Source organism: Paramacrobiotus metropolitanus, unplaced genomic scaffold (genome assembly GCF_019649055.1).
Source record: "Paramacrobiotus metropolitanus isolate TYO unplaced genomic scaffold, Prichtersi_v1.0 Parri_scaffold0000048, whole genome shotgun sequence".
Taxonomy (NCBI): Eukaryota; Metazoa; Tardigrada; class Eutardigrada; order Parachela; family Macrobiotidae; genus Paramacrobiotus; species Paramacrobiotus metropolitanus.
The window spans coordinates 388660-412359 of record NW_026570268.1 but is presented as its reverse complement, the minus strand read 5'-3'; the positions used below and the strand labels follow the sequence as shown (position 1 = coordinate 412359).

The 23700-nt window shown below is 42.6% G+C and overlaps 4 protein-coding genes across 9 annotated transcripts; 2 read left to right on the top strand and 2 right to left on the bottom strand.

The window, feature by feature from the left end:
• Window positions 1-225: 225 nt before the first annotated feature.
• LOC129591766 (transducin beta-like protein 2) lies at window positions 226-1904 on the bottom strand. The gene is given in 3 exon segments (XM_055487567.1): window positions 226-968; window positions 970-1010; window positions 1667-1904. Coding segments are annotated over 3 exon segments (873 nt in total). The 3' UTR covers window positions 226-374.
• A 468-nt stretch (window positions 1905-2372) lies between these two features.
• LOC129591715 (sodium-coupled neutral amino acid transporter 9 homolog) lies at window positions 2373-6495 on the top strand. 4 transcript variants are annotated; one of them, XR_008690880.1, is made up of 12 exons: window positions 2373-2873; window positions 3307-3582; window positions 3757-3820; window positions 3882-4149; window positions 4229-4338; window positions 4588-4747; window positions 4807-5018; window positions 5087-5232; window positions 5629-5743; window positions 5884-5952; window positions 6224-6256; window positions 6320-6355. XR_008690880.1 is itself a non-coding variant. In XM_055487475.1 (11 exons), exons 1-11 carry the CDS (start codon window positions 2710-2712, stop codon window positions 6342-6344), a joined length of 1527 nt encoding a protein of 508 aa, XP_055343450.1. In that variant the 5' UTR covers window positions 2373-2709; the 3' UTR covers window positions 6345-6495. The 4 variants fall into 4 exon arrangements, 3 of the variants coding, with proteins under 3 accessions (XP_055343450.1, XP_055343451.1, XP_055343452.1); XM_055487475.1 differs by lacking the exon at window positions 5629-5743 and having other exon boundaries at window positions 6320-6495; XM_055487476.1 differs by lacking the exons at window positions 5884-5952; window positions 6224-6256; window positions 6320-6355 and having other exon boundaries at window positions 5629-5877.
• A 1565-nt stretch (window positions 6496-8060) lies between these two features.
• On the top strand, window positions 8061-16896 carry LOC129591844 (uncharacterized). Of its 3 annotated transcripts, none has more exons than XM_055487677.1 (6): window positions 8061-8176; window positions 8251-8512; window positions 8875-8943; window positions 14691-15239; window positions 15750-15833; window positions 16304-16896. In XM_055487677.1, exons 2-6 carry the CDS (start codon window positions 8402-8404, stop codon window positions 16721-16723), a joined length of 1233 nt encoding a protein of 410 aa, XP_055343652.1. In that variant the 5' UTR covers window positions 8061-8176; window positions 8251-8401; the 3' UTR covers window positions 16724-16896. The 3 variants fall into 3 exon arrangements, with proteins under 3 accessions (XP_055343652.1, XP_055343651.1, XP_055343653.1); XM_055487676.1 differs by having other exon boundaries at window positions 8063-8176; window positions 8323-8512; window positions 14694-15239; XM_055487678.1 differs by having other exon boundaries at window positions 8063-8176; window positions 8323-8512.
• A 3571-nt stretch (window positions 16897-20467) lies between these two features.
• On the bottom strand, window positions 20468-23502 carry LOC129591792 (ion channel TACAN-like). Its single transcript, XM_055487602.1, has 10 exons — window positions 23075-23502; window positions 22887-23005; window positions 22400-22516; window positions 22061-22216; window positions 21864-21953; window positions 21735-21800; window positions 21444-21505; window positions 21277-21369; window positions 21118-21182; window positions 20468-20902 (listed from the first exon to the last, which is right to left on the bottom strand). The coding sequence occupies exons 1-10, from the start codon at window positions 23156-23158 to the stop codon at window positions 20684-20686; spliced, it is 1071 nt and encodes a 356-aa protein (XP_055343577.1). The 5' UTR covers window positions 23159-23502; the 3' UTR covers window positions 20468-20683.
• Between the last annotated feature and the right edge of the window lie 198 nt (window positions 23503-23700).

Here is a 23700-nt window from a genome sequence, read left to right as displayed (position 1 = left end):
GTGCAGTGTTCAGCTGTGCTACTGCTACTGCAATCTCGGGATGTTTTCTCAGTATGTATCTGATTTATTTTTCCTTTCTTCTGATTTTGCTTTGTGGTTCCTGTATTAAACATTTTTGTTTTTGCTTTAATTCAGTTGGATTTCTTTGGAGATTTTAAATTTCTGGTGTAAATATTTTTTAATTTCTGTAATTTTAATTGACTTCATTTCTCCGAAGCTGCCAGATTTTCTTAATTTTTCAAAGTCATTTTTTCTGCTTTTAACTGAATGGACGGACAGCCGCGACAAATAACTACCAAAGCATTCTCTACGTTAAAAAAAACAGCGAATCAACAAAAACAAAACGAAATAAAAAACTGGACGATAAAAATCCGTTACAAGGTGAATTTCTTTCGACATGCTTGCAGCGCCGTCTCCGCGGCCTCCATCTGACCCTGAATGCGACTGCGCACCGAATCCTGCGAGGCGAACTTCAAGCTCTCCTTCAGCGCCTCCACGGCCACCTCCAGTCCGACCAGATTGCGGAACACCCGCACCACGCGTCCGCCAATGACCAGCACGAAGCCCGACGTCGGATCCAGCAGCAGCCGGCCCACGTCGACGCTGCCACCTCCGGGCGTCCCCGCCAGGCAGCTGTCGATGCGGCACCGCACCGTCCCGTCCACACCTGATAAAATCAAGAGGTCCGCTCGGTAGGCGATGACGACGCAGCGCGAGTCGTTGGTCAGCGCGCAGTGCAGCGGCCGCTTGTCGTCCACGGCGGCGGCGGTCCAGGGCGCGTGCTGGACGAGGCGCGGCGACTGGCGCTTCTTGTAGTCGACGTTGACGTCGAAGAGGCGGAAGGACTTGTCCTTGCTGACGGAGAGCATGTGGGTGGAGTCGCCCGAGAAGGCGAAGGCCGGGATGGCCGCGCTGTGCCCCGTCAGCTCGAAGGCCTTCTCCACGGACTGCACGTCGCCGCTGGATTTGTTCCGCCACGATGGCCCACGCGCGCACTTCCGGCGTGAAACCTGGATCAAGAAGAACAATGATAGCGTCAAGCGGAATACTTAACATAATTAGGAAAAACTAGCGTTTAAACAGAAAAGTAAAAAAACGAAAATAAAAAATAGAAGTAAATAAAACAAAAATTAATGCCAATGATTATTAACTGTAATGCTGATCAACCAGTGACAACAGTAATTTTAAAAAAACGCAAAGAAATCATCAATCTAAAAATACTGAAAACACAGAAAAATTGATAAGGAGTAACTAATAACAGGGCGACGTTGTTGCAACGTTTAAATGTTGCAACGATAAATTATATTTTAAAACATTTAAAACAAATGCATACAACGAAAGTTATCAGAGAGAAAAAATAAAAGGATTTTGTGCAACAAATAAAAATAATAAATACCGTGGTTCTTTTGCGGGATCATCGGTGAGGAAATCACTGCAGGTCCATAAAATTAGCGAGCGGTCTGCAAATGGCAACACCGTGGCAAAAACAATTTCTGCCAGCGAAAATTCTGTAAATCCTGTTATTAAGGCCAAACGGGCACTACTCAGAACTGTACAAGTACCTTTGGCGGACGTGACGAGTTGAATCTGCGACGCGTTGAAATGCCCGTCGCAGATGTCGGCGCTGTGGCCCTTGAGGCTGGCCACCAGCAGCGGATGGCGGTACCTCTCGGCGGCCCCCTTTCCGGCCGCGGCGTCCTTGCTGGGGACGGCGCGCGCGCTCTTGTTCTTGCATTCTTGCCCGTTTCCTTCGCTGCTTTCCCTTTCTCCGCAGCGCCGCGATCAGTGACGGGCGCGTCGGCGGAGGCTGTCTCCGCGTCGGTCTTCTTCCCGAAGAGCAGCGTGATGGACAGCGTCGTGATGCTGCTCCAGCTCAACAAAGAAGACGCCTGTGAATCAGCCATTCTTCGCGAGTCGACACGCCAGTCCGGAAAACCAGCAAGTGCAGAAGGATAAATCTATTACTCAGTATGCGCCGCTAACGGTGATCAGGCAGAGGATTTACTTTAATTAATATGCACAGGAATGTAGTGACAAACTGACAATTATTATGAAGTATGAAGGCACAGTAAGAAAACTAATGGTAAAAACTAAAAAGCACTGCTTCGAAAATGTAAAAAATACAACAACAAACTGACGTAGAAAAAATTGTTGGCTGCATACGTGTTGCAACTTGCAAGAAGAGCGGGCAACGTGCCGAGCATGCTGCATCGGGGTGCTTCCGGTCGACGCATTGTGGAATGGAATTCGCACATCGTAGGTGCACGACGGCTCTGCCCCCTGGTATCGCATTCGTGCGGTCACGCCACCCTGTGGCCTGTGCTGCCTTTTATCGCGATGTGCCGAAGTCCAAGTCCAGCTTTTCCGATAAATTTACGCGCTCGCTCCACTTGTCTGGAATTCTGCCGTATTGACACATTTCCCATCCACCGACGAGTGCATTCTTCTGGTGTTTTTTCACAACGCACAGCGGGTGCTATCAGTACATACGAAAGACTGCGATCTGCGACGAGGACAGTCTGGAATGCAGTGCGTTAGCTTACTTTGCTTGCATTATTCGTGATCGTTGATTTACAGTATTTTTGATTTTATACTGTTTGTCATGTTTGAACGTGTTGGGTGATGCGATGGTTATCAGTGTGGAATACATCTGGCCAGTTTAGCATTGGTTGATAACTTTGCCCCATTCTCCGAGCTGTAGAAATATCCATGGCGGACAGCGTGGTTGAGGAGCCCGTGGTGATGCGGAACAGCGACAGCGACGCGCTGACCAACGACGAACAGTTCCTCTCCAACATCCCCACCGCCGCGCGTCTCCCCCTCATTTCCGGCATCCGCCAGCGCAGTCATCTCCCGGACGATGTGCTTCAAAGGTAAACAAAGCATTCTGATTAAGCAGATTAAAGTGGAATGGGGCATTAAAGCTTCACCCGACGGACGGTTATTTTCATGATTTTATTGTAGCGAATTGGATTTTATTAAATTTTTTATTATATTGCTGAATGCTGATCATACTTCGTAGATTACAGTCTAAAGTGCAATTTTATTTAATTCTTGTTTATCAGAATTTTATTTTTATTTTAATTGTTTCATCAGAATTGAGTTGTATTTGTCAAAATTTTATTTTATTTTTATATCAGGAGTTTAATATTATTTAATTTTGATTAGCAGGTTTTTATTTTCATTGAATTGTATTTGATTTCCAGTTAGCAGATTCAAGGAGATTTTACCATATTGAAAGAATAATTACACAGTACTGTAATTTCCCTTGTTTTGTATGGAGTCCAATCGTGCGTTGACGTTTAGGGAAGGCGCGACGCTGCCTGGCGTCGGTGACGCGCCCAGCCTCGCTGCGTATCCGTATGCGCCGCCACCTGCTCCGTCCAGTCCGCGGCGTCCGGAGCGATCGGACGCGGGGAGATTCGGCGGTCGGCGGGGCGAGGATGTCGGCAGCCGCCCGACCGATGTGTACCCGGAGATCGGGGCGGATTCCGACCGCGAGCGACTGCTAGAACGCGCAGAGACTGCCAGTGGATTTCCGGTGGAGAAATCGCAAAACAGCCAGGGCAGTTTAGTCACCATGTAAGTGGCGAATCTCCATTTCTCTGAATTTAATTCCGGTTGTTTTAATTTACCAGGGCTTTGAAGGTTTTGAGACATGGAATGTAAATTTCTTTTGTTCACTTACTACTGCCCAGAAGTGAAATTATCTTTACTTGATTTGGTCAAGTATTGTTCACTCATTGCAATTTGCAGATTGAGTTTATGGACGACGATGATGGGATCGTCGCTGCTAGTGCTGCCCTGGGCCATCCAGGAGGTGCGTATTTCCCTTCAAAACACTGCGCCATCCAGCGGAAGCTGAGCTATTTTGCATGTAGGCCGGTTTGGCGTTGGGCGTGTGCCTGGTGTTCGTGATGGGCGCGCTGGCCTTCTTCCCCACCACGCTCATCTACAAGGCCGCCGACTACCTGCAGACCACCACCGGCGTCACCATCGTCGAGTTCCAGGACATCTGCGCCCGGCTGCTGGGCGTCAGACTGGCCTTCGTCAGTCTGCTGGTCTCCCTCCTCAACTTGATCGGCGCCATGGTCGTCTACTGGATCCTCATGTCGGCCATGCTCTACCAGATCGGCTGCTATTTCTACGGTACGGACGTATTTTGGCAGTGCGCTGTGTGCCGTGTGATGATAATGATAAAATGATAAATTCATCTGAAATTCTGCAGAACTGCAGTATCCCGAAACGGCCAACATCACCGATCCCGCCACCGATCTGGGACCACAGGGACGCTTTGCGCGCTACTGGAATGAACTCCTGACCGTCCCGTTTTATCTGGTGCGCATTTTAGCTCTGTAATTTAATTTTTCGTCATTTATTTATCTGGATTTTCCAATTTATTTCTGTTTACCGGTTTGTTTGCGTTTGGTTTGTTTATTTGATTATTTCGTCAACTTCGTTTGCTCTTCTGGCATAAAGAAACTTAAAAATTTCTATCTCCCTAGGAATATTATAAATTTCCGATAATCAGTTTGTCTATTTTTTTAGTATTTCGTTGGTTAAAAACTGATTTGTTTGATTGCATAGGTGTTCCTGTTGTTGCCGTTGATCTGCATCCGCAATCCGACCTTCTTCACGAAACTAAGCTCTTTCGGCATCGTCTCCATCCTGTACATGATCGTCTTCGTGTCCAAGAAGGTCAGCGACTGGGGCTGGAACGCGTCCAGCGGCTCGCCGGGATTCGAATGTAGAGCATATTTTCTTTTATTAGTTGCGCAGGGGAGAGAGCGTTTCTTGGTGTTGCAGTGTTCAACGGCCACTTCCCGGCGTTGACGGGGACACTGTCCATGGGCTTCTTCATCCACAACTGCATCCTGGGCATGACGACGCACCACGCCAATCCGCAGCACCGCAAACGCGACACCGGCATCGCGTTTCTGATGGCGGCGGTGTGTTACGCTTTCGTGGGTGGCTGCTATTACGCCGCCTTCCCGGTGGATAAGCACTTGATTGCCGACGTGAGAATCTCCACATTGTATGTGTAACTTAGTGGAAGTAGATTGATGACGCAGGGGATCTGTTGCAGAACTTATTGAAGAATTTCGCCAACCAGGAAATTATGGCGCTCGTAGCGCGCTGCCTGCTGTTCTTCCAGATGTTCACCGTCTTCCCGCTATTGGCCTATCTGTTCCGGGTGCAGCTGTTTAATCTGTTTGGCCACCAAAACGTCAGGTGGGGTACTCGAATTGTACTAATTTTCTCACTCGTCAGATGAAAATTATATTTCTTTTGTTCTGAGGTGAATACTAATTGGAATACTAATTAACATCCTACTGCTGACTTAGAATGCGTTCATAGTATTTGTTTTGTTTTCCAAAAAAGCCGTCCTGATATTGCTACACTTTTGGTTTTCTACTTTACGTGCAATATCTCGTTTCGTTTCCTTTTTTTACTTCACTTTGTTGTGCCCTTTTTGCATGTCAGTTTTGTACTTTACATCGCAAGTTTCTCGTTTAATTTAACTTTTTTACTTTACTTTGCTGCATCTCCTTTGCATGTCAGTTTTGTACTTTACATCGCAGTATCTCGTTTACGTTTACTTTTTTAGTTTACTTTTGTACTTCCTAGGGGATGTGGACGGAATGCACTTGTTTTTCGAGGAATGCTGATGTTGGTTGGTTGTGCAGCTGAACGAAGCCGCAGCAGCTCGACTGTGCTGCACCAGTACTCGTATCTGTACTAGGTAGTGATAGCCTAATGGTAGACAATACGTGGTGGTGAAAGCAGTCTTCAATTGGCACCCTTCGTAGTTTCGTACTGCTCAGAAACATACGCTGTTTTTGAATAAACAACCATGTAGCTATCGAGATGGGCGTTTTGCAGGTTGCGCTGCTGGATGTGGACGTCTGTGGAGCGTCCGTGCCGACCATGCTCGGACTGGCCGGCGAACAGGTACTTGGTCGAACGAGTGAAACATGAAAGGAATAATTATGTAATTGAATCAAATCATATATCAACCAGTATAGAAAAATATGACAGTTGTTGCCAACAAATACAAGTTAGTAAATATTAAGTAAAATAAAAACCAGTGCGAAAGTTTATATCAGTGCCAGAAAATTGGATGAAATTGCAAATATGGAATAAAGATTAAATGACGTCTTGTATCGGTTTGAAAATGAACTTGTTATTGGCGAGTGGTTTACAGTTTTCCGGCTGTTCTTAGGTTCACCAGAGCGGCTCGGGCTGGTCACCCGTGGTGCGTTGCTCCTTTTTTCCATTCATATCGGTACACCCGACTGAAAAACTATGACGTTTGCAGTATGCAGATGAAAATCTGGCGGTGATGTCGATCGGGTTCCTGTTGGGCGGCGGCGACGACGCCGTGATCTGGCGCGGCCCGAAGAAGAACACGATGATCAAGAACTTCCTGCGCGACGTGGACTGGGGCCAGCTGGACTACCTGCTGGTGGACACGCCGCCCGGCACCTCCGACGAGCACCTCTCGCTGGTGGGCTACCTGGCCGCCGCCGGGCTGGACGGCGCCGTCCTGGTCAGCACGCTGCAGGAGGTGGCGCTGCAGGACGTCCGCAAGCAGGTCAGCTTCTGCCGCAAGGTCCACCTCCCCATCCTCGGCGTCGTGGCGAACATGAGCCGCTTCGTCTGTCCCAAGTGCAAGGTCGTTGTTGTCTTTAGTGCATTCAGGCTTCAGTTAATGTAATTATTTTGATAAATCGGAAGAAGGTCAAGAAACCAAATTAATGACTAAGAATCCCACAATAAAAAGCTAATTAAGTGCCTGTATTAAAAAACGTAAGTATTAATTCAGCATATCGCAGTTAAAAAGCAAGAAAACTAATTTAGTAACAATTCAGAGAATAAAAGTTAGTCGACAAGTTCGATTATTCAGATTTTATCAGGAACCCAGTTATTCAGAATTAATGAATAATGTTTTAATAATCTGCAGCTGGATTCGGTGATTTTTCCAGCCAGTAGCGGTGGTGTGGAGAAGCTGTGCGAGGAAGCCGGTCTGACGTTGCTGGGACGGGTGCCGCTCGATCCGGCCATCTGTCAGTGTGTTCTCAAGCGTGTTTCGCATTGCGCGTGCTGTCGATACATTTTCCATTGCTTGTGCAGGCCGTTGTTGCGATGAAGGACGGAATTTCATCGGGGATCTGCCGGACAGTCCCAGCACGCGCTCTCTCCTGCAAATCGCCACCAGTACGTTCCACCATTTCGACTCCAGCTGTACTTCTGCTACATGTTGGCATTTCAAAGCCACAAATTAACTGTCCATTAAATAAAACTTCCAAATTGTTTTATCAAGTTTACATTTAATAATTTAAACCCTGCTAATTGAAAATTCAGTTACTGCTAGCAATTAAATCAAAATTCTTTTTTGTAGAAATCGAGAACCTCTGCCAGGAGAAAGTCGGGGAGTAATTGGCAGCGATCACAAACGATCATTCCACTAGTATTATATAGCGGAATTATTTCTCAGTTTTTAAAAAAAGCTGGTGATACCGGGCCTTTCATCTAGCGTTTCCTTCCAACGATTTTTACCGCGAAATATGACCTGCTGTTAGTTTATAAGGTGCTTATTGGAATTTTCTTATTGGAATTTTTCTGTGCTTGTTTTTTATAAACTGTAAATGCAATAAAAATCTGCCAGATCCTTTGGCGGTTCTGCAAATCTTGAATCAAAGACAAGACGCTGAAAAAATTGAAGAAATATTCGCAGTTTTATTGTAAATGGCTTTCTGCATATGGCATTAATACTGCGCATTGTGAAAAGGAATAAACTGGTTCCTGGACGTTTGCAGAAAACAACTGGCAAAATATTATAACTTTTAATATGAAATTATCAATGAGAAGCATGTAAACAATTTGCAATTACTTACTGTAAGTCTGTACGAGTACACGTATTTACTTGACGATGAAAATCAACCCGAACCGGAAGATGTTGTGGCTGTCGCTGCAGCAACCGCCAGAGTGACAGCTACGTGGTACTTGCGCTGGCAGCTTCCGTTCGCAAATCAACAGACCGCGCTTTGCAGTTTGCAGAATTTCTGGGACACATCTTTCTGCCTTTTGGAGTTTTCGTCGCTTTTCGACCGTTTCTTATGATCTCATCCCAGTTTCCCCCAAAATCTGACGTTTTTCGGGAACGGACCGTATGGTAAGCTATCGGAGGAGTTTTGAGTAGAGGATTGATGAGCGAGAGCGTCTACTACTATATTTTGCGTGGAGCAGGAGGCTGAGCCAAAGCACTTGTTGTTCAGCTTGTCTGTGCCAGATTTTGTGCTGAACTTGGAGGATTTGCAGCTGGGCTTGCTCGTCGTCTTCCGACTCGTGTCTAATTACCGCTGTCAGCAGCTATCAGGGGATCGTAGAAGGCAGCAGAATGAGCGGCAGTATCAACGGGAACGGGCGCGAGACGGCGGGCAATGGGATTCAGCGCGAAGTGCAGGAGACCTGCAGCAAACTCGACAAGCTCGTCGCGGAGAAAAGCACGGTACGCCGTCTGGGCCAGTGCTGTTATATCTTTCTGCACACGATTACGATGCACATGGCTGTTTTAAAATGAATACGGTTTGTTGGTGGTGGTTGTGGCATATTGTGCAGGAGCCAAGCGTTGAGACGGAGCTTCGTATCTGCCTGGGTAACTGGGTTCTCCACCGTCTTAACTCTTACAGTCTTACACGTCAGATTTACCATGCATCTGTCATTCATCTGTACCCCATACTTGCGTGTTTGTTACAATGGAATTACAATTAATTATAAAATGATGCACATAAAACAGAGCATCTGCACGGTTTGCCAGAGAAGTGAATTGGTGAAAATGAGTTGATTGCATTTGCTGATTTGCGACTGCAGGGCAGCGAGGAAGTGGTGGAGCTGCTGAAAGCGCTGGAGAAGCTGCCCATCGATCTCGACATCGTACAGGTACACTGCGCAGCAAACTGTAATGGTTTCTGTTTTGATTTCGACACGATTTCAAATTCAGTTAGTTTTGCATTTTGAAAACTGAAATTTTTCCTACGACACAATTTTGAAAATGGTATTTCTGATAAAAATTTCACAGACAGTGAAATTAAATTTGAAAATTATTATTATCCTTTGCATGTCAGTTTTGTACTTTACATCGCAGTATCTCGTTTACGTTTACTTTTTTACTTTACTTTGCTGCATCTCCTTTGCATGTCAGTTTTGTACTTTACATCGCAGTATCTCGTTTACGTTTACTTTTTTACTTTACTTTGCTGCATCTCCTTTGCATGTCAGTTTTGTACTTTACATCGCAGTATCTCGTTTACGTTTACTTTTTTACTTTACTTTGCTGCATCTCCTTTGCATGTCAGTTTGGTTCTTTACATCGCAGTATCTCGTTTACGTTTACTTTTTTACTTTACTTTGCTGAATCTCCTTTGCATGTCAGTTTGGTTCTTTACATCGCAGTATCTCGTTTACGTTTACTTTTTTACTTTTCTTTGCTGCATCTCTTTGCATGTCAGTTTGGTTCTTTACATCGCAGTATCTCGTTTGCGTTTACTTTTTTACTTTACTTTGCTGCATCTCCTCTGCATGTCAGTTTTGTACTTTACATCGCAGTATCTCGTTTACGTTTACTGTTTTACTTTACTTTGCTGCATCTCCTTTGCATGTCAGTTTTGTACTTTACATCGCAGTATCTCGTTTACGTTTACTTTTTTATTTTATTTTGTTGCATCTCCTCTGCATGTCAGTTTTGTACTTTTACATCGCAGTATCTCGTTTACGTTTACTTTTTTTACTTTACTTTGCTGAATCTCCTTTGCATGTCAGTTTGGTTCTTTACATCGCAGTATCTCACGATGTTTATTTTTTTTACTTTTCTTTGCCATCTCTTTTGCATGTCAGTTTGGTTCTTTACATCGCAGTATCTCGTTTGCGTTTATTTTTTATTTTACTTTGTTGCATCTCCTCTGCATGTCAGTTTTGTACTTTACATCGCAGTATCTCGTTTACGTTTACTTTTTTACTTTTCTTTGCTGCATCTCTTTGCATGTCAGTTTGGTTCTTTACATCGCAGTATCTCGTTTATGTTTATTTTTTTATTTTATTTTGTTGCATCTCCTCTGCATGTCAGTTTTGTACTTTACATCGCAGTATCTCGTTTACGTTTACTTTTTTACTTTTCTTTGCTGCATCTCTTTGCATGTCAGTTTGGTTCTTTACATCGCAGTATCTCGTTTGCGTTTACTTTACTTTACTTTGCTGCATCTCCTCTGCATGTCAGTTTTGTACTTTACATCGCAGTATCTCGTTTACGTTTACTTTTTTACTTTTCTTTGCTGCATCTCTTTGCATGTCAGTTTGGTTCTTTACATCGCAGTATCTCGTTTGCGTTTACTTTTTTACTTTTATTTTGTTGCATCTCCTCTGCATGTCAGTTTTGTACTTTACATCGCAGTATCTCGTTTACGTTTACTTTTTTACTTTTCTTTGCTGCATCTCTTTGCATGTCAGTTTGGTTCTTTACATCGCAGTATCTCGTTTGCGTTTACTTTTTTACTTTACTTTGCTGAATCTCCTTTGCATGTCAGTTTGGTTCTTTACATCGCAGTATCTCGTTTACGTTTACTTTTTTACTTTTCTTTGCTGCATCTCTTTGCATGTCAGTTTGGTTCTTTACATCGCAGTATCTCGTTTGCGTTTACTTTTTTACTTTACTTTGCTGAATCTCCTCTGCATGTCAGTTTTGTACTTTACATCGCAGTATCTCGTTTACGTTTACTTTTTTACTTTTCTTTGCTGCATCTCTTTGCATGTCAGTTTGGTTCTTTACATCGCAGTATCTCGTTTGCGTTTACTTTTTTACTTTACTTTGCTGAATCTCCTTTGCATGTCAGTTTGGTTCTTTACATCGCAGTATCTCGTTTACGTTTACTTTTTTACTTTTCTTTGCTGCATCTCTTTGCATGTCAGTTTGGTTCTTTACATCGCAGTATCTCGTTTGCGTTTACTTTTTTTACTTTACTTTGTTGCATCTCCTCTGCATGTCAGTTTTGTACTTTTACATCGCAGTATCTCGTTTACTTTTTTTTTTTTTACTTTATTTGTTGAATCTCCTTTGCATGTCAGTTTGGTTCTTTACATCGCAGTATCTCGTTTACGTTTACTTTTTTACTTTTCTTTGCTGCATCTCTTTGCATGTCAGTTTGGTTCTTTACATCGCAGTATCTCGTTTGCGTTTACTTTTTTTACTTTACTTTGCTGAATCTCCTCTGCATGTCAGTTTTGTACTTTACATCGCAGTATCTCGTTTACGTTTACTTTTTTTTACTTTACTTTATTGAATCTCCTTTGCATGTCAGTTTGGTTCTTTACATCGCAGTATCTCGTTTACGTTTACTTTTTACTTTTCTTTGCTGCATCTCTTTTTGTATGTCAGTTTGGTTCTTTACATCGCAGTATCTCGTTTGCGTTTACTTTTTACTTTACTTTGCTGCATCTCCTTTGCATGTCAGTTTTGTACTTTACATCGCAGTATCTCGTTTACGTTTACTTTTTTACTTTACTTTGCTGCATCTCCTCTGCATGTCAGTTTTGTACTTTACATCGCAGTATCTCGTTTACGTTTACTTTTTTTACTTTATTTTATTCCTTTGTATGTCAGTTTGGTTCTTTACATCGCAGTATCTCGTTTACGTTTACTTTTTTACTTTTCTTTGCTGCATCTCTTTGCATGTCAGTTTGGTTCTTTACATCGCAGTATCTCGTTTGCGTTTACTTTTTTACTTTACTTTGCTGCATCTCCTCTGCATGTCAGTTTTGTACTTTACATCGCAGTATCTCGTTTACGTTTACTTTTTTACTTTTCTTTGCTGCATCTCTTTGCATGTCAGTTTGGTTCTTTACATCGCAGTATCTCGTTTGCGTTTACTTTTTTACTTTACTTTGCTGAATCTCCTTTGCATGTCAGTTTGGTTCTTTACATCGCAGTATCTCGTTTACGTTTACTTTTTTACTTTTCTTTGCTGCATCTCTTTGCATGTCAGTTTGGTTCTTTACATCGCAGTATCTCGTTTGCGTTTACTTTTTTTACTTTACTTTTGCTGAATCTCCTCTGCATGTCAGTTTTGTACTTTACATCGCAGTATCTCGTTTACGTTTACTTTTTTTACTTTTCTTTGCTGCATCTCTTTGCATGTCAGTTTGGTTCTTTACATCGCAGTATCTCGTTTGCGTTTACTTTTTACTTTTATTTTGTTGAATCTCCTTTGCATGTCAGTTTGGTTCTTACATCGCAGTATCTCGTTTACGTTTACTTTTTTACTTTTCTTTGCTGCATCTCTTTGCATGTCAGTTTGGTTCTTTACATCGCAGTATCTCGTTTGCGTTTACTTTTTTACTTTACTTTGCTGCATCTCCTCTGCATGTCAGTTTTGTACTTTACATCGCAGTATCTCGTTTACGTTTACTTTTTTACTTTACTTTGCTGAATCTCCTTTGCATGTCAGTTTGGTTCTTTACATCGCAGTATCTCGTTTACGTTTACTTTTTTACTTTACTTTGCTGCATCTCCTTTGCATGTCAGTTTTGTACTTTACATCGCAGTATCTCGTTTACGTTTACTTTTTTACTTTACTTTGCTGCATCTCCTCTGCATGTCAGTTTTGTACTTTACATCGCAGTATCTCGTTTACGTTTACTTTTTTTTTTACTTTGTTTTGTTGAATCTCCTTTGCATGTCAGTTTGGTTCTTTACATCGCAGTATCTCGTTTACGTTTACTTTTTTACTTTTCTTTGCTGCATCTCTTTGCATGTCAGTTTGGTTCTTTACATCGCAGTATCTCGTTTGCGTTTACTTTTTTACTTTACTTTGCTGCATCTCCTTTGCATGTCAGTTTTGTACTTTACATCGCAGTATCTCGTTTACGTTTACTTTTTTACTTTACTTTGCTGCATCTCCTCTGCATGTCAGTTTTGTACTTTACATCGCAGTATCTCGTTTACGTTTACTTTTTTACTTTACTTTGCTGAATCTCCTTTGCATGTCAGTTTGGTTCTTTACATCGCAGTATCTCGTTTACGTTTACTTTTTTACTTTTCTTTGCTGCATCTCTTGCATGTCAGTTTGGTTCTTTACATCGCAGTATCTCGTTTGCGTTTATTTTTTACTTTACTTTGCTGCATCTCCTCTGCATGTCAGTTTTGTAATTTTACTTCGCAGTATCTCGTTTATGTTTTTTTTACTTTACTTTTGCTGCATCTCCTTTGCATGTCAGTTTTGTACTTTACATCGCAGTATCTCGTTTACGTTTACTTTTTTTACTTTGCTGCATCTCCTTTGCATGTCAGTTTTGTAATTTTACATCGCAGTATCTCGTTTTACGTTTACTTTTTTACTTTACTTTGCTGCATCTCCTTTGTCATGTCAAGTTTTGTCCTTTGTATCCTTGTTTATGTTTATTTTTTTATTTTACTTTTGTTGCATCTCCTTTGCATGTCAGTTTTGTCCTTTACATCGCAGTATCTCGTTTACGTTTACTTTTTTACTTTACTTTGCTGCATCTCCTTTGCATGTCAGTTTTGTACTTTACATCGCAGTATCTCGTTTACGTTTACTTTTTTACTTTGCTTTGCTGCATCTCCTTTGCATGTCAGTTTTGTCCTTTGCATCGCAGTATCTCGTTTACGTTTACTTTTTTACTTTACTTTGCTGCATCTCCTTTGCATGTCAGTTTTGTACTTTGCATCGCAGTATCTCGTTTACGTTTACTTTTTTACTTTACTTTGCTGCATCTCCTTTGCATGTCAGTTTTGTACTTTACATCGCAGTATCTCGTTTACGTTTACTTTTTTACTTTACTTTGCTGCATCTCCTTTGCATGTCGGTTTTGTACTTTACATCGCAGTATCTCGTTTACGTTTACTTTTTTACTTTACTTTGCTGCATCTCCTTTGCATGTCAGTTTTGTACTGTAGCCGCTGGATGAAGTGGCTCCACAGAGTCTGGTATACGGGAAAATGCAGGCCCAATATACACACATTGCTCCGTGCAGAATTGTGTTTGATTTCAAACAATTTTCACTCTGATGCTGACGTTCTACATGTTTTACTGAGTTTCTTAATTTTAGCAACGTACGATAATTATTGTAAGAGCATAATGTCACAGCTAGGATAGTTTCCGATTTATAAATCTGGTTTGTTGTGGTTTTTGGGAGTTCTGGCAGGCAGAACAGTTAGTAACAGTACAGTACTAATATCGAAAAGCAAAGTGCGCGCCTCCCGGTGGGAGGAAGGCTCGTGCTCAATGCCCGGCCAGGTGCAGGCAGCGGGCGGATCTAAAAGTGGAGCCACTTCATCTAGCGGCTACAGTACTTTACATCGCAGTATCTCGTTTACGTTTACTTTTTTACTTTGCTTTGCTGCATCTCCTTTGCATGTCAGTTTTGTCCTTTGCATCGCAGTATCTCGTTTACGTTTACTTTTTTACTTTACTTTGCTGCATCTCCTTTGCATGTCAGTTTTGTCCTTTGCATCGCAGTATCTCGTTTACGTTTACTTTTTTACTTTACTTTGCTGCATCTCCTTTGCATGTCAGTTTTGTACTTTGCATCGCAGTATCTCGTTTACGTTTACTTTTTTCCTTTACTTTGCTGCATCTCCTTTGCATCCTGTAATCGCGTTAATGTCCGTTGTGTAGCAGCGCAAGCCGCGCGTGGAGGTGCCGCTGGACAGCCGCACCCATGCCCGCGTCATGGACGACAACGGCCGCACTCTGACGGACCTGGATAACCGCTTCCAGGTGAAGATCAACTTCCCGGTCCGCGACGACGAGAAGGCCAGCGGGGTGACGGTGGCGGGCGAGACGGTGAACGACTGCGAGGCGGAGATGATGCGCATGGAGGGCATCGGCGAGAATGGACAGGATGCGTCGTTCCAGTTGGGCGACGTGGTGGAAAACGAGACGTCCCGCGCCTACCACGCTCCGGCCCCCGCCGCCCAGCGCCAGGTCGAGTGCGAGAACGGCTCAGCGACGGTCGGCGAGTTCATGGTAAAAAGCGCACCGTGCGAGCAGATTGTGGAGGAGTTCTCCACGCTGAACCGGCAGACGAGCAGCTACAACTGCATCCCCGCCGCCATCCCCAACAGCAAGCAACCTGCGCCAACCGAGGAGACCAGCGGCAAAGCCCCAGCGGAGGTTGGCCCCGGCAGCCCCGAAGAGTGTGAGACGGCCAAACAGGTGCTCCTGGTAAGCGTTGTGTTATTGTCAGATTCCATGCCGTGAATTGCGAGTGCGTTGTTGCAGGCGCTATAATATTATTTAGAAATAAAATTAATAATGTTTTTATAGACATTAAATCGAAAAATGAAATTTTTTAACTGAGTTCATTCATGAAAGCGAGGTGGACCAGAGACCGTCTGCCCTTTGAGTGAACATGAAAACAGATTTTTAAAAACATGCCAGTAGAAAATGTTCGAAAAACACGATCCTCGTATTGCGTTTTTCTTTGAATGCTTTTATTGCACTGGATTTGCGTATTTGTTTTAAAAATTACTTGTAATTTTGTTAATCGTTTCCTGCACCATTGTTTTAACTTGTTGAACTTTAATTGTTTAATTTTTCCTCTGTAAAATTTTAATCAGAAACATGATAAAAATATGTAAATGCGAAGTCATTTCTTGGATTGGAAGAAATTTTATGTGGGTCCGCTGGCTTGTGTCATTGTGCAGCGTTCGTTTAACGTGTTTCCCGTTGCAGCTGGGCGAACGAGGAAAAGGAGATGCGGGAGTTTCGCGCAAGAAGACGGAGACGCGCGGCGTGAAGAAGATCGATGACGCCGAGGTGGGTAATGGTCATCAGCGGTTTCTTTACGCAAATCAGTGGCATCAATCAGTCATTAATGTTGAAATATTTAGAAAGTCGAAAGAAAAAATACAGTGAAAAAAATAAAGGTTAAACGAATTCTCAGCGAACAAATTGAAAACAAATGTTTGAACATAAAGTTTCGTACGTATAACGCTACATCGTATGCCTGAATAAATATTTGCACTCAATTGGAAAGGAAGAAATAATAATGCTTAATAAAGCTAAAAATTATGGAAAAAATTAATGGTAAAATTTGATTGTGAATACTGAAAATTAACGTACAATTGTTCGAAAATATTCTAGAGTAAATGCTTGGAAAAACAAGTGTTAAAACATGAATAAAGTGTGTTTATTCAGAAAGTGTGTTTTATAATTTTTTGGAAAAATCTAGGTTGCTGTTTTCGGTTGTAAATTGCGATTTATGTTATCATTGCTCGTTTCCTTAGGTATCCTCCGTTCAGCCCGTTCAACCGGGCAAGGGAACGGTGGCTCCGGTCAGTCAGCGCGGGGGCGAAGTGCTGACGCTGGACGATTTTGAATATCTCCGGGACTTCACAAAAGTCGGGGGGAAACACTTCTGGCGTTGTCGCCGGACGACTGATTGTATGGTCAAGCTGGATATGGGCGGCACGGTGCCCATCCTCGACCGGAAGCACACCCACGATCGGTTGGAGCAGAACGCGCAGGCACCGGAGCACAGTGAGCCAGCGGCGCACAGCGAAGAGTCCCCCACGCCCGCAACTGTCGTGGAAACGGAGGAGGAGGACGCCCAGCAGACGCGTGAGAAGCCAGGGAAGACGGCAAATGCACCCCGGGAACGAGACCAGAGAGGGCGATTCACGAAGAAGAAGCCCGAAGGCAAATAACTGGATGCCGTCGAAGCCTGTTTCTCGCTTGACTTGCTTGTGTTATTGTTTAGTTGGGTTAAACTTTAACTGAAACTGATTGGTTGTTTATAACTGTTCGATTTAACTGAATCTGTTTGATTAAAGAGTTTGATTTGATTTTCACTGGATGAAAAGAGGTGATAAACTGCCAACCGTAAAAGTTTTTTAAACAATTCTTAGCCGAGTCACAGAAGGCGATTGTTAGGTACACAAGCGTATTTCGCGTAACAGCGCTAACAGTAACCGACCAATAATCGAGCACACGCTAAATAACATCGCGGCGCAGAAAGAGAGAGCGGCAGTTGCAGTGAGGATTTACCGCATTAGAAAATGTGGTGCTTGCGCAAACGCTTAATCCTTGAATTTTAACAGTTGGACGGAATTAAGCGGAAGCCAAACGTGGACCTGCCCGCCTGCGTCCGCAGCGGCAGGTACAGATACGTATGACTTGTATATTACGTACTTGTATGTTGTTGTAGTTTAACTGTCAAAGCATGGCTGGTGTTCTCACCTAATCTTCAAATGAACACTGTCCGCTGCACTGCTAGCAAAATGCCGGAATGGGACATTTTTATTTTTTAAAACACATATATTTTATTTATTAAATTTTATTGAAATACGTGTACTACATATTTATTAATGTTTGATAAATAGCCTTGATCGCTAATGTTTAACATGTTTAAATTTATAAAAATATAGATATTTAAACACTGAGATTGACTAATTATTGTAAATAACTGGCAGGTGCTCCCAATAACAACGCCGACGAAGCCGACAATGCCAACTAAAGCCGTAGTTTGTGTGTCTTTTCTAATAATTGTGTACCGCATTCTGATTTGACCAATAAAGCTATCATAACTAAAGCCGCAACCATGGGTATATTGAGAAATTCCCTTACTTTATGATAAAAATGACCGGGTCTGTTGGTTTACAGCGGCCACGACGCCCGCCGCGACTCGTGCGGCGCCGGAAGTTACGGTCCAGGTCTGCATTCTGCAAGTGACTGCCAAGCCGGGGGCCCACCCCCACCCCCCAGCCGGGCTGCTCGGAGGCGACGGACACCGGCGTGTGTCACGCGGAGATCACGCGCTGGAACCTCAACCCGGCCACCGGTGTCTGCCAGACCTTCGTCCGCAGCGGATGCGGTGGCAATAAAAAGTAAGCGCAACATTTAACTGTAGAAAATTTATCATAATATTAGCTTGTTATTTATTAAATACATTAAATATCAATAAATTAAGTTTAATAAAACCATTAATGTTTTTTTAAATGAAAAAATATTTACATTGCTAATACATTGCTAATACATATTTATTGGAAAAAAGATATATTTCAATATAACTAATGCAGCGGATGTTGTGTTGCAGCCGGTATTTGACGGAAGAATGCAGCAAGGCCACCAGCAACGGGGATGGGCAATCATTACAACCAAATGCACAAATGCACAAAGTTTTCTTCATAGATGCATCAGTTTCGAAGGTTCTCTTTGCAAGCACGTGCGAGTTAGACGGAATTCTAAGGTATCCATCATAATTACAGTAGATGCAAAATGCACAAACGTTTGACGTTTCCTTCATATTACATGGAAAACGCATCAGTTTCGCAAGTACTCTTGGTGGTACATGCTAAATAGAAGAAATTTCGTAGGTATTCATCATAATTAGAAGTGAAATGCATAAATTTCTACGGCTTACTTCATAATTACATGGAATGTGCATCAATTCGTAGGTAAAGTAGAAAAGGGCATCGAAAGGGAGATACTGCCATTTAAAATAGAAAGTTAACTGAAAGTACGCGCAGAAAGGTAAAGTAGAAAAGTGTAGAAAGTTAACTGAAAGTACGTGCAGAAATATACAGTAGAAAAGTGAAATAAAAGCGAGATACTGCCATGTAAAGTAGAAAGGTAACTGAAAAGTACATGCAGAAATATAAAGTAGAAAAGGGAATCGAAAGGGAGATACTGCCATGTGAAGTAGAAAGTTAACTGAAAAGTACATCCAGAAATATGAAGTAGAAAAGTGAAATGAAGCGAGATACTGCCATGTAAAGTAGAAAGTTAACTAAAAAGTACATGCAGAAATATAAAGTAGAAAAGGGAATCGAAAGGGAGATACTGCCATGTAAAGTAGAAAGTTAACTGAAAAGTACATCCAGAAATATGAAGGAGAAAAGTGAAATGAAGCGAGATACTGCCATGTAAAGTAGAAAGTTAACTAAAAAGTACATGCAGAAATATAAAGTAGAAAAGGGAATCGAAAGGGAGATACTGCCATGTAAAGTAGAAAGTTAACTAAAAAGTACATGCAGAAATATAAAGTAGAAAAGGGAATCGAAAGGGAGATACTGCCATGTAAAGTAGAAAGTTAACTGAAAAGTACATCCAGAAATATGAAGTAGAAAAGTGAAATGAAGCGAGATACTGCCATGTAAAGTAGAAAGTTAACTAAAAAGTACATGCAGAAATATAAAGTAGAAAAGGGAATCGAAAGGGAGATACTGCCATGTAAAGTAGAAAGTTAACTAAAAAGTACATGCAGAAATATAAAGTAGAATAGGGAATCGAAAGGGAGATACTGCCATGTAAAGTAGAAAGTTAACTAAAAAGTACATGCAGAAATATAAAGTAGAAAAGGAACTGAAAGGAGATACTGCCATGTAAAGTAGAAAGTTAACTAAAAAGTACATGCAGAAATATAAAGTAGAAAAGGGAATCGAAAGGGAGATACTGCCATGTAAAGTAGAAAGTTAACTGAAAGTACATCCAGAAATATGAAGTAGAAAAGTGAAATGAAGCGAGATACTGCCATGTAAAGTAGAAAGTTAACTAAAAAGTACATGCAGAAATATAAAGTAGAAAAGGGAATCGAAAGGGAGATACTGCCATTTAAAGTAGAAAGTTAACTGAAAGTACGTGCAGAAATGTAAAGTAGAAAAGTGTAGAAAGTTAACTGAAAGTACGTGCAGAAATATAAAGTAGAAAAGGGCATCGAAAGGGAGATACTGCCATTTAAAGTAGAAAGTTAACTGAAAGTACGTGCAGAAATGTAAAGTAGAAAAGTGTAGAAAGTTAACTGAACAGTACATACAGAAATATAAAGTAGAAAAGGGAATCGAAAGGGACTTGCGAAATTTTATCTACAGAGTAATTTGCATGTACTTACGATTAATTGCAAAGGGTACCTTCGTTAAACTGATGCGCATTCCATGAAATTTTGAAGAAAACTGTAGAAATTTATTCATTTTGCATCTAATTGTGACGCAAACTCCCAAAATTTGGTCTATCTCGCATGTACTTGCAAAGGTTACCTACGAAATTTATGCATTTTGGAACTAATTATGACGAATACCTAAGAAATGTGATGTATCTCGCATGTACTTGCAAAGAGTACCTACGGCATTGATGCACCTTCCATGTACAAGTACTCATGAGAACCGTAGTAATTTATGCATCCTGCATGCACTTGCAAAGAGAACCCAAGAACGTTTTCTATCTCGGATGCAGTTCATGAAGAAAACCCAAGAAATTATGTGTTTCCCACGTAGTATGAAGGTAAAGTGAGAAATTTTACGCATCCCGCAACAGCATATATCTGTAGTTAAGAAGTTTTGATGTATTATAAGAACTATGTGTTAAATTAGTAATGACGAAAAGTTGTGATTTCCCGTTTCGACGACCCGACAAAACGACAAAAAAGCGCAAAACAAAATTATTTCTGCTCGCGCTCATGTTGTACGCTTTTAATCGTGATACCGGAAATGCACAATCAATGTAGCGGAGTAACTAAAACTGTCCCATTAGCAGTTAATGCAGCAGAGAAACAAATCCAACAAAACTGCGTGCCAGCTGTCAGACAAAATTAAATAGGTAAATTCCGGCCAAGTGCACCGTTAAATTCGCAAAAGCCGCAGTGAAGCGAATGTAGAGCGGCGGGTGGGTGTTCAGGTGGACTTGTACTTGGCCTGCAGCCGGCGCGAGTCCAGCTCCTTGCTGGGACCGGAGGAGCGCGACATCTTCTTCCACATGACGGACAGCGTCGTCAGCGAGTTGCCCAGGAACAGGACGAAGAAGATGACGGCGCAGGTGCGCACCTGCCACTCCAGGCAGCGCGGATCCTTGGCCAGCTGCCACAGCGTGTAGCTGTTGTACAGCTGGAACAACTGCAACACCAATACGCCAATTGCACTGCACTCATTTAACAAATAAAGCTTTCCATCAACCAATGCGGCATTAATTTTTAAACAATTAACAAATTCTTTGTGAAATGATGTTTTCAGTAGAATATTTTTCCCAATTAATTTAGCAGTCAGTTCGACTTAATTGAATTCGGTTCAGAATTTTTACGCATTTCTTTAATCTAGTGAGAATCGCCTACGTATCCGCCGAAGAGGAACGGGAGCAGAAAGCCCAATCCGCGCCACATCCACGAATGAAATCCCTCTACAAAATACAAATGAGTACTTGAAGTATCCCACATTAGCTAATAACGGGAGGAAAGTGAAAAACACATTAATGAAAATTAAAAATTACCTACCGACGGTTACGTCCATGCTCTTCCGCTCGCCCAGCGCTTTCAGCTTGTACAGCTGACCGTGCTGGTAGCGATACTGCAGTACCTGCACGATGCCTGCAAAAATATTCAGCATGACATTTTCCTTTCCATCACGTCGGCATTAATTAATCGGTGCATGTAACGCGTACCAAGATATAGAGAGAAAATGTAGAACTGCGTGCGGAACATCTGGTAAATCACCGTATCCGGCCTGCAAAATCCAACCTTCGTCAGAAAACTAAGATACATAGATAGAACTGCTGGAGAACAATAAATAAAACTATGAAAAAACAATAATCTCCCATAATCACGTGCAGACACATAATCACTAGAAAATGCACATAAAACCTGCACAGCAAATTACAGGATGGAATCTCCAAGATAAATAGCGACATTATTAAAAACAAATACTGGACGACGTTAGTACAGCGCGTGTGTACCAGGTAACGAGAATGCCGGTGAGGACCGTGGTGATGTAATGATGCGCCACCCACCACACTTGAATCCTGCAACGCGATCATCAAACTTATTTTATCACCCCGAAAGCAGACGCCGCGAACGCTTCGTACCGCGAACCGTTGAGCCGCAGGATCCCCTCGCGAATAGTCAGCGTGCAGTAGTACCACACCAGCAGGAAGTGGAAGAGCGCGTCCATGGCTCTGCGATCAGCATTCATTAGAAAAATTGCAATTAAATAAAAACCCAGTAATAAAATAATATTCCGTTCAACAGACGTGGACGCGTCACGCCGGAAGCGGCGACATACCGGTATTTGAAGAGGAAGAGATTGGCGAAGGAGAGCACGGTGGAGACGATGGTGACGGCCAGCTTGAACTGCTCGTACTCGTCTTTGTAGCGGAAGCGGTCCGCCTTGCTGAACAGGTTCAGATTCACGTTCCCCAGGATCGTCCGCAGGTAGATGCTATTTGCAAGACGCTTTTATACAATTTTAATCCACAAATACTGGTCATTTCTGCTACAATTTCTAGTACGTCATTTACTACGCGATTAACTGATTTTACAATTTTATCTGCACCGATAAATGCTGCATATCGCTTACAGCAGTGTTTTATAATGTTGTATATTTCTGTATAATTGTACACACTTGGCTTTGCGCGGCAGGGTTTCGCCGATCTCGTTGAGCTGTGTCCGCTTGACGGCGATGTCCTCCTGCAGCTCCTTCAGCCGGGCCGCTTGCTCCGAGGACAGATTCTGACCATTCCTACAAAACATCACACCACAATAATTCCCATGTTTTTTTCTTTTTGATGCCTTTGAACCCTTGCTAAAAACCACAAAAACTGGCAATGTGCGAAAATCGCTCCCAACACAATTTTCACGCAGGGTGCGTGTCAGTAACTAAATAACACGATTATTTAACAAAAACTAAACTAAAATTCAACAAACTGCAATACGGAAGTGCGGTACTGTACTGCGTTGTTGTTCATCAGTTTATGTAATAAATTATGCTAATAAAATTGATTAAAATATTCACAATGCAACTGAATAAATTGCAAAAATTTAAATTTATTTTTAACTAAAGTTTATAAATCTGTAGCAGCAGCGGAACAGAATTTGTGAAGTGTGCATACTTTTTGAGAGCGTCGTTGATCTGGGCGAGACGGTACTTGAAGTGCGAGTAGTCCTTGGCGCACTTGGCCTGCGCGGCCACCTGCTGGTTCAGCTGCAGCAGGTAGTTGCGGTGCTGGTCCTGCCAAATACTCCCGCATCAACTCTGCATTCCCCTTCTGCCGTTTAACAACAGAGTGAGCAGACCCACCTCGAATTTCCCGAACTCCTCATCCAACGCGGACAGATCGGCCGCCAACGAGTCCAGATTCACCACTGCCTCGCCCGCACTCATTCTGCCACGCGGACAAATTCGACAAATGAATAATCTTGGTGTGGAGATGAAGGACGCCACCGACGGTCAAATAATAAAGCCTCCAAAAAGCCAGGAAGAAACAAGCAGCGATCCAGCCTTCACCAGGCACACCAATAAAATGCTGTCTGCGCGTGCTGCTGATACACGGCGGCTGCTTCGCTGTCACTCTGAAACGTTGACAATCTGGATAAAGATCCCAATCAGCGAATAAAATCAGAGTAAAGTTAACAGTGATCCATGCGCAGCCAGGACAGAAGTGTCGCGAACGTTCAACTTTGGACTTTGAACAGCTGATTTTATTCAATTTTCATCGGGAATTTCATGCTGGCAGTTCCAACGGAAAAGCACCAGTGCTGCGATGCACGCATGCGTACGCACTACGCACGCAATATTCCGTATAGTGCATGCGTAAGAATGTGGGAACTGCGCACTGCTCGCCGTGCTCGGTGCGGCGATGCGTACGGCAGTACGTACCGCGTACGGCGTACGCGCAGTGCGTTGAACCACGTCGTCGCGAAAAC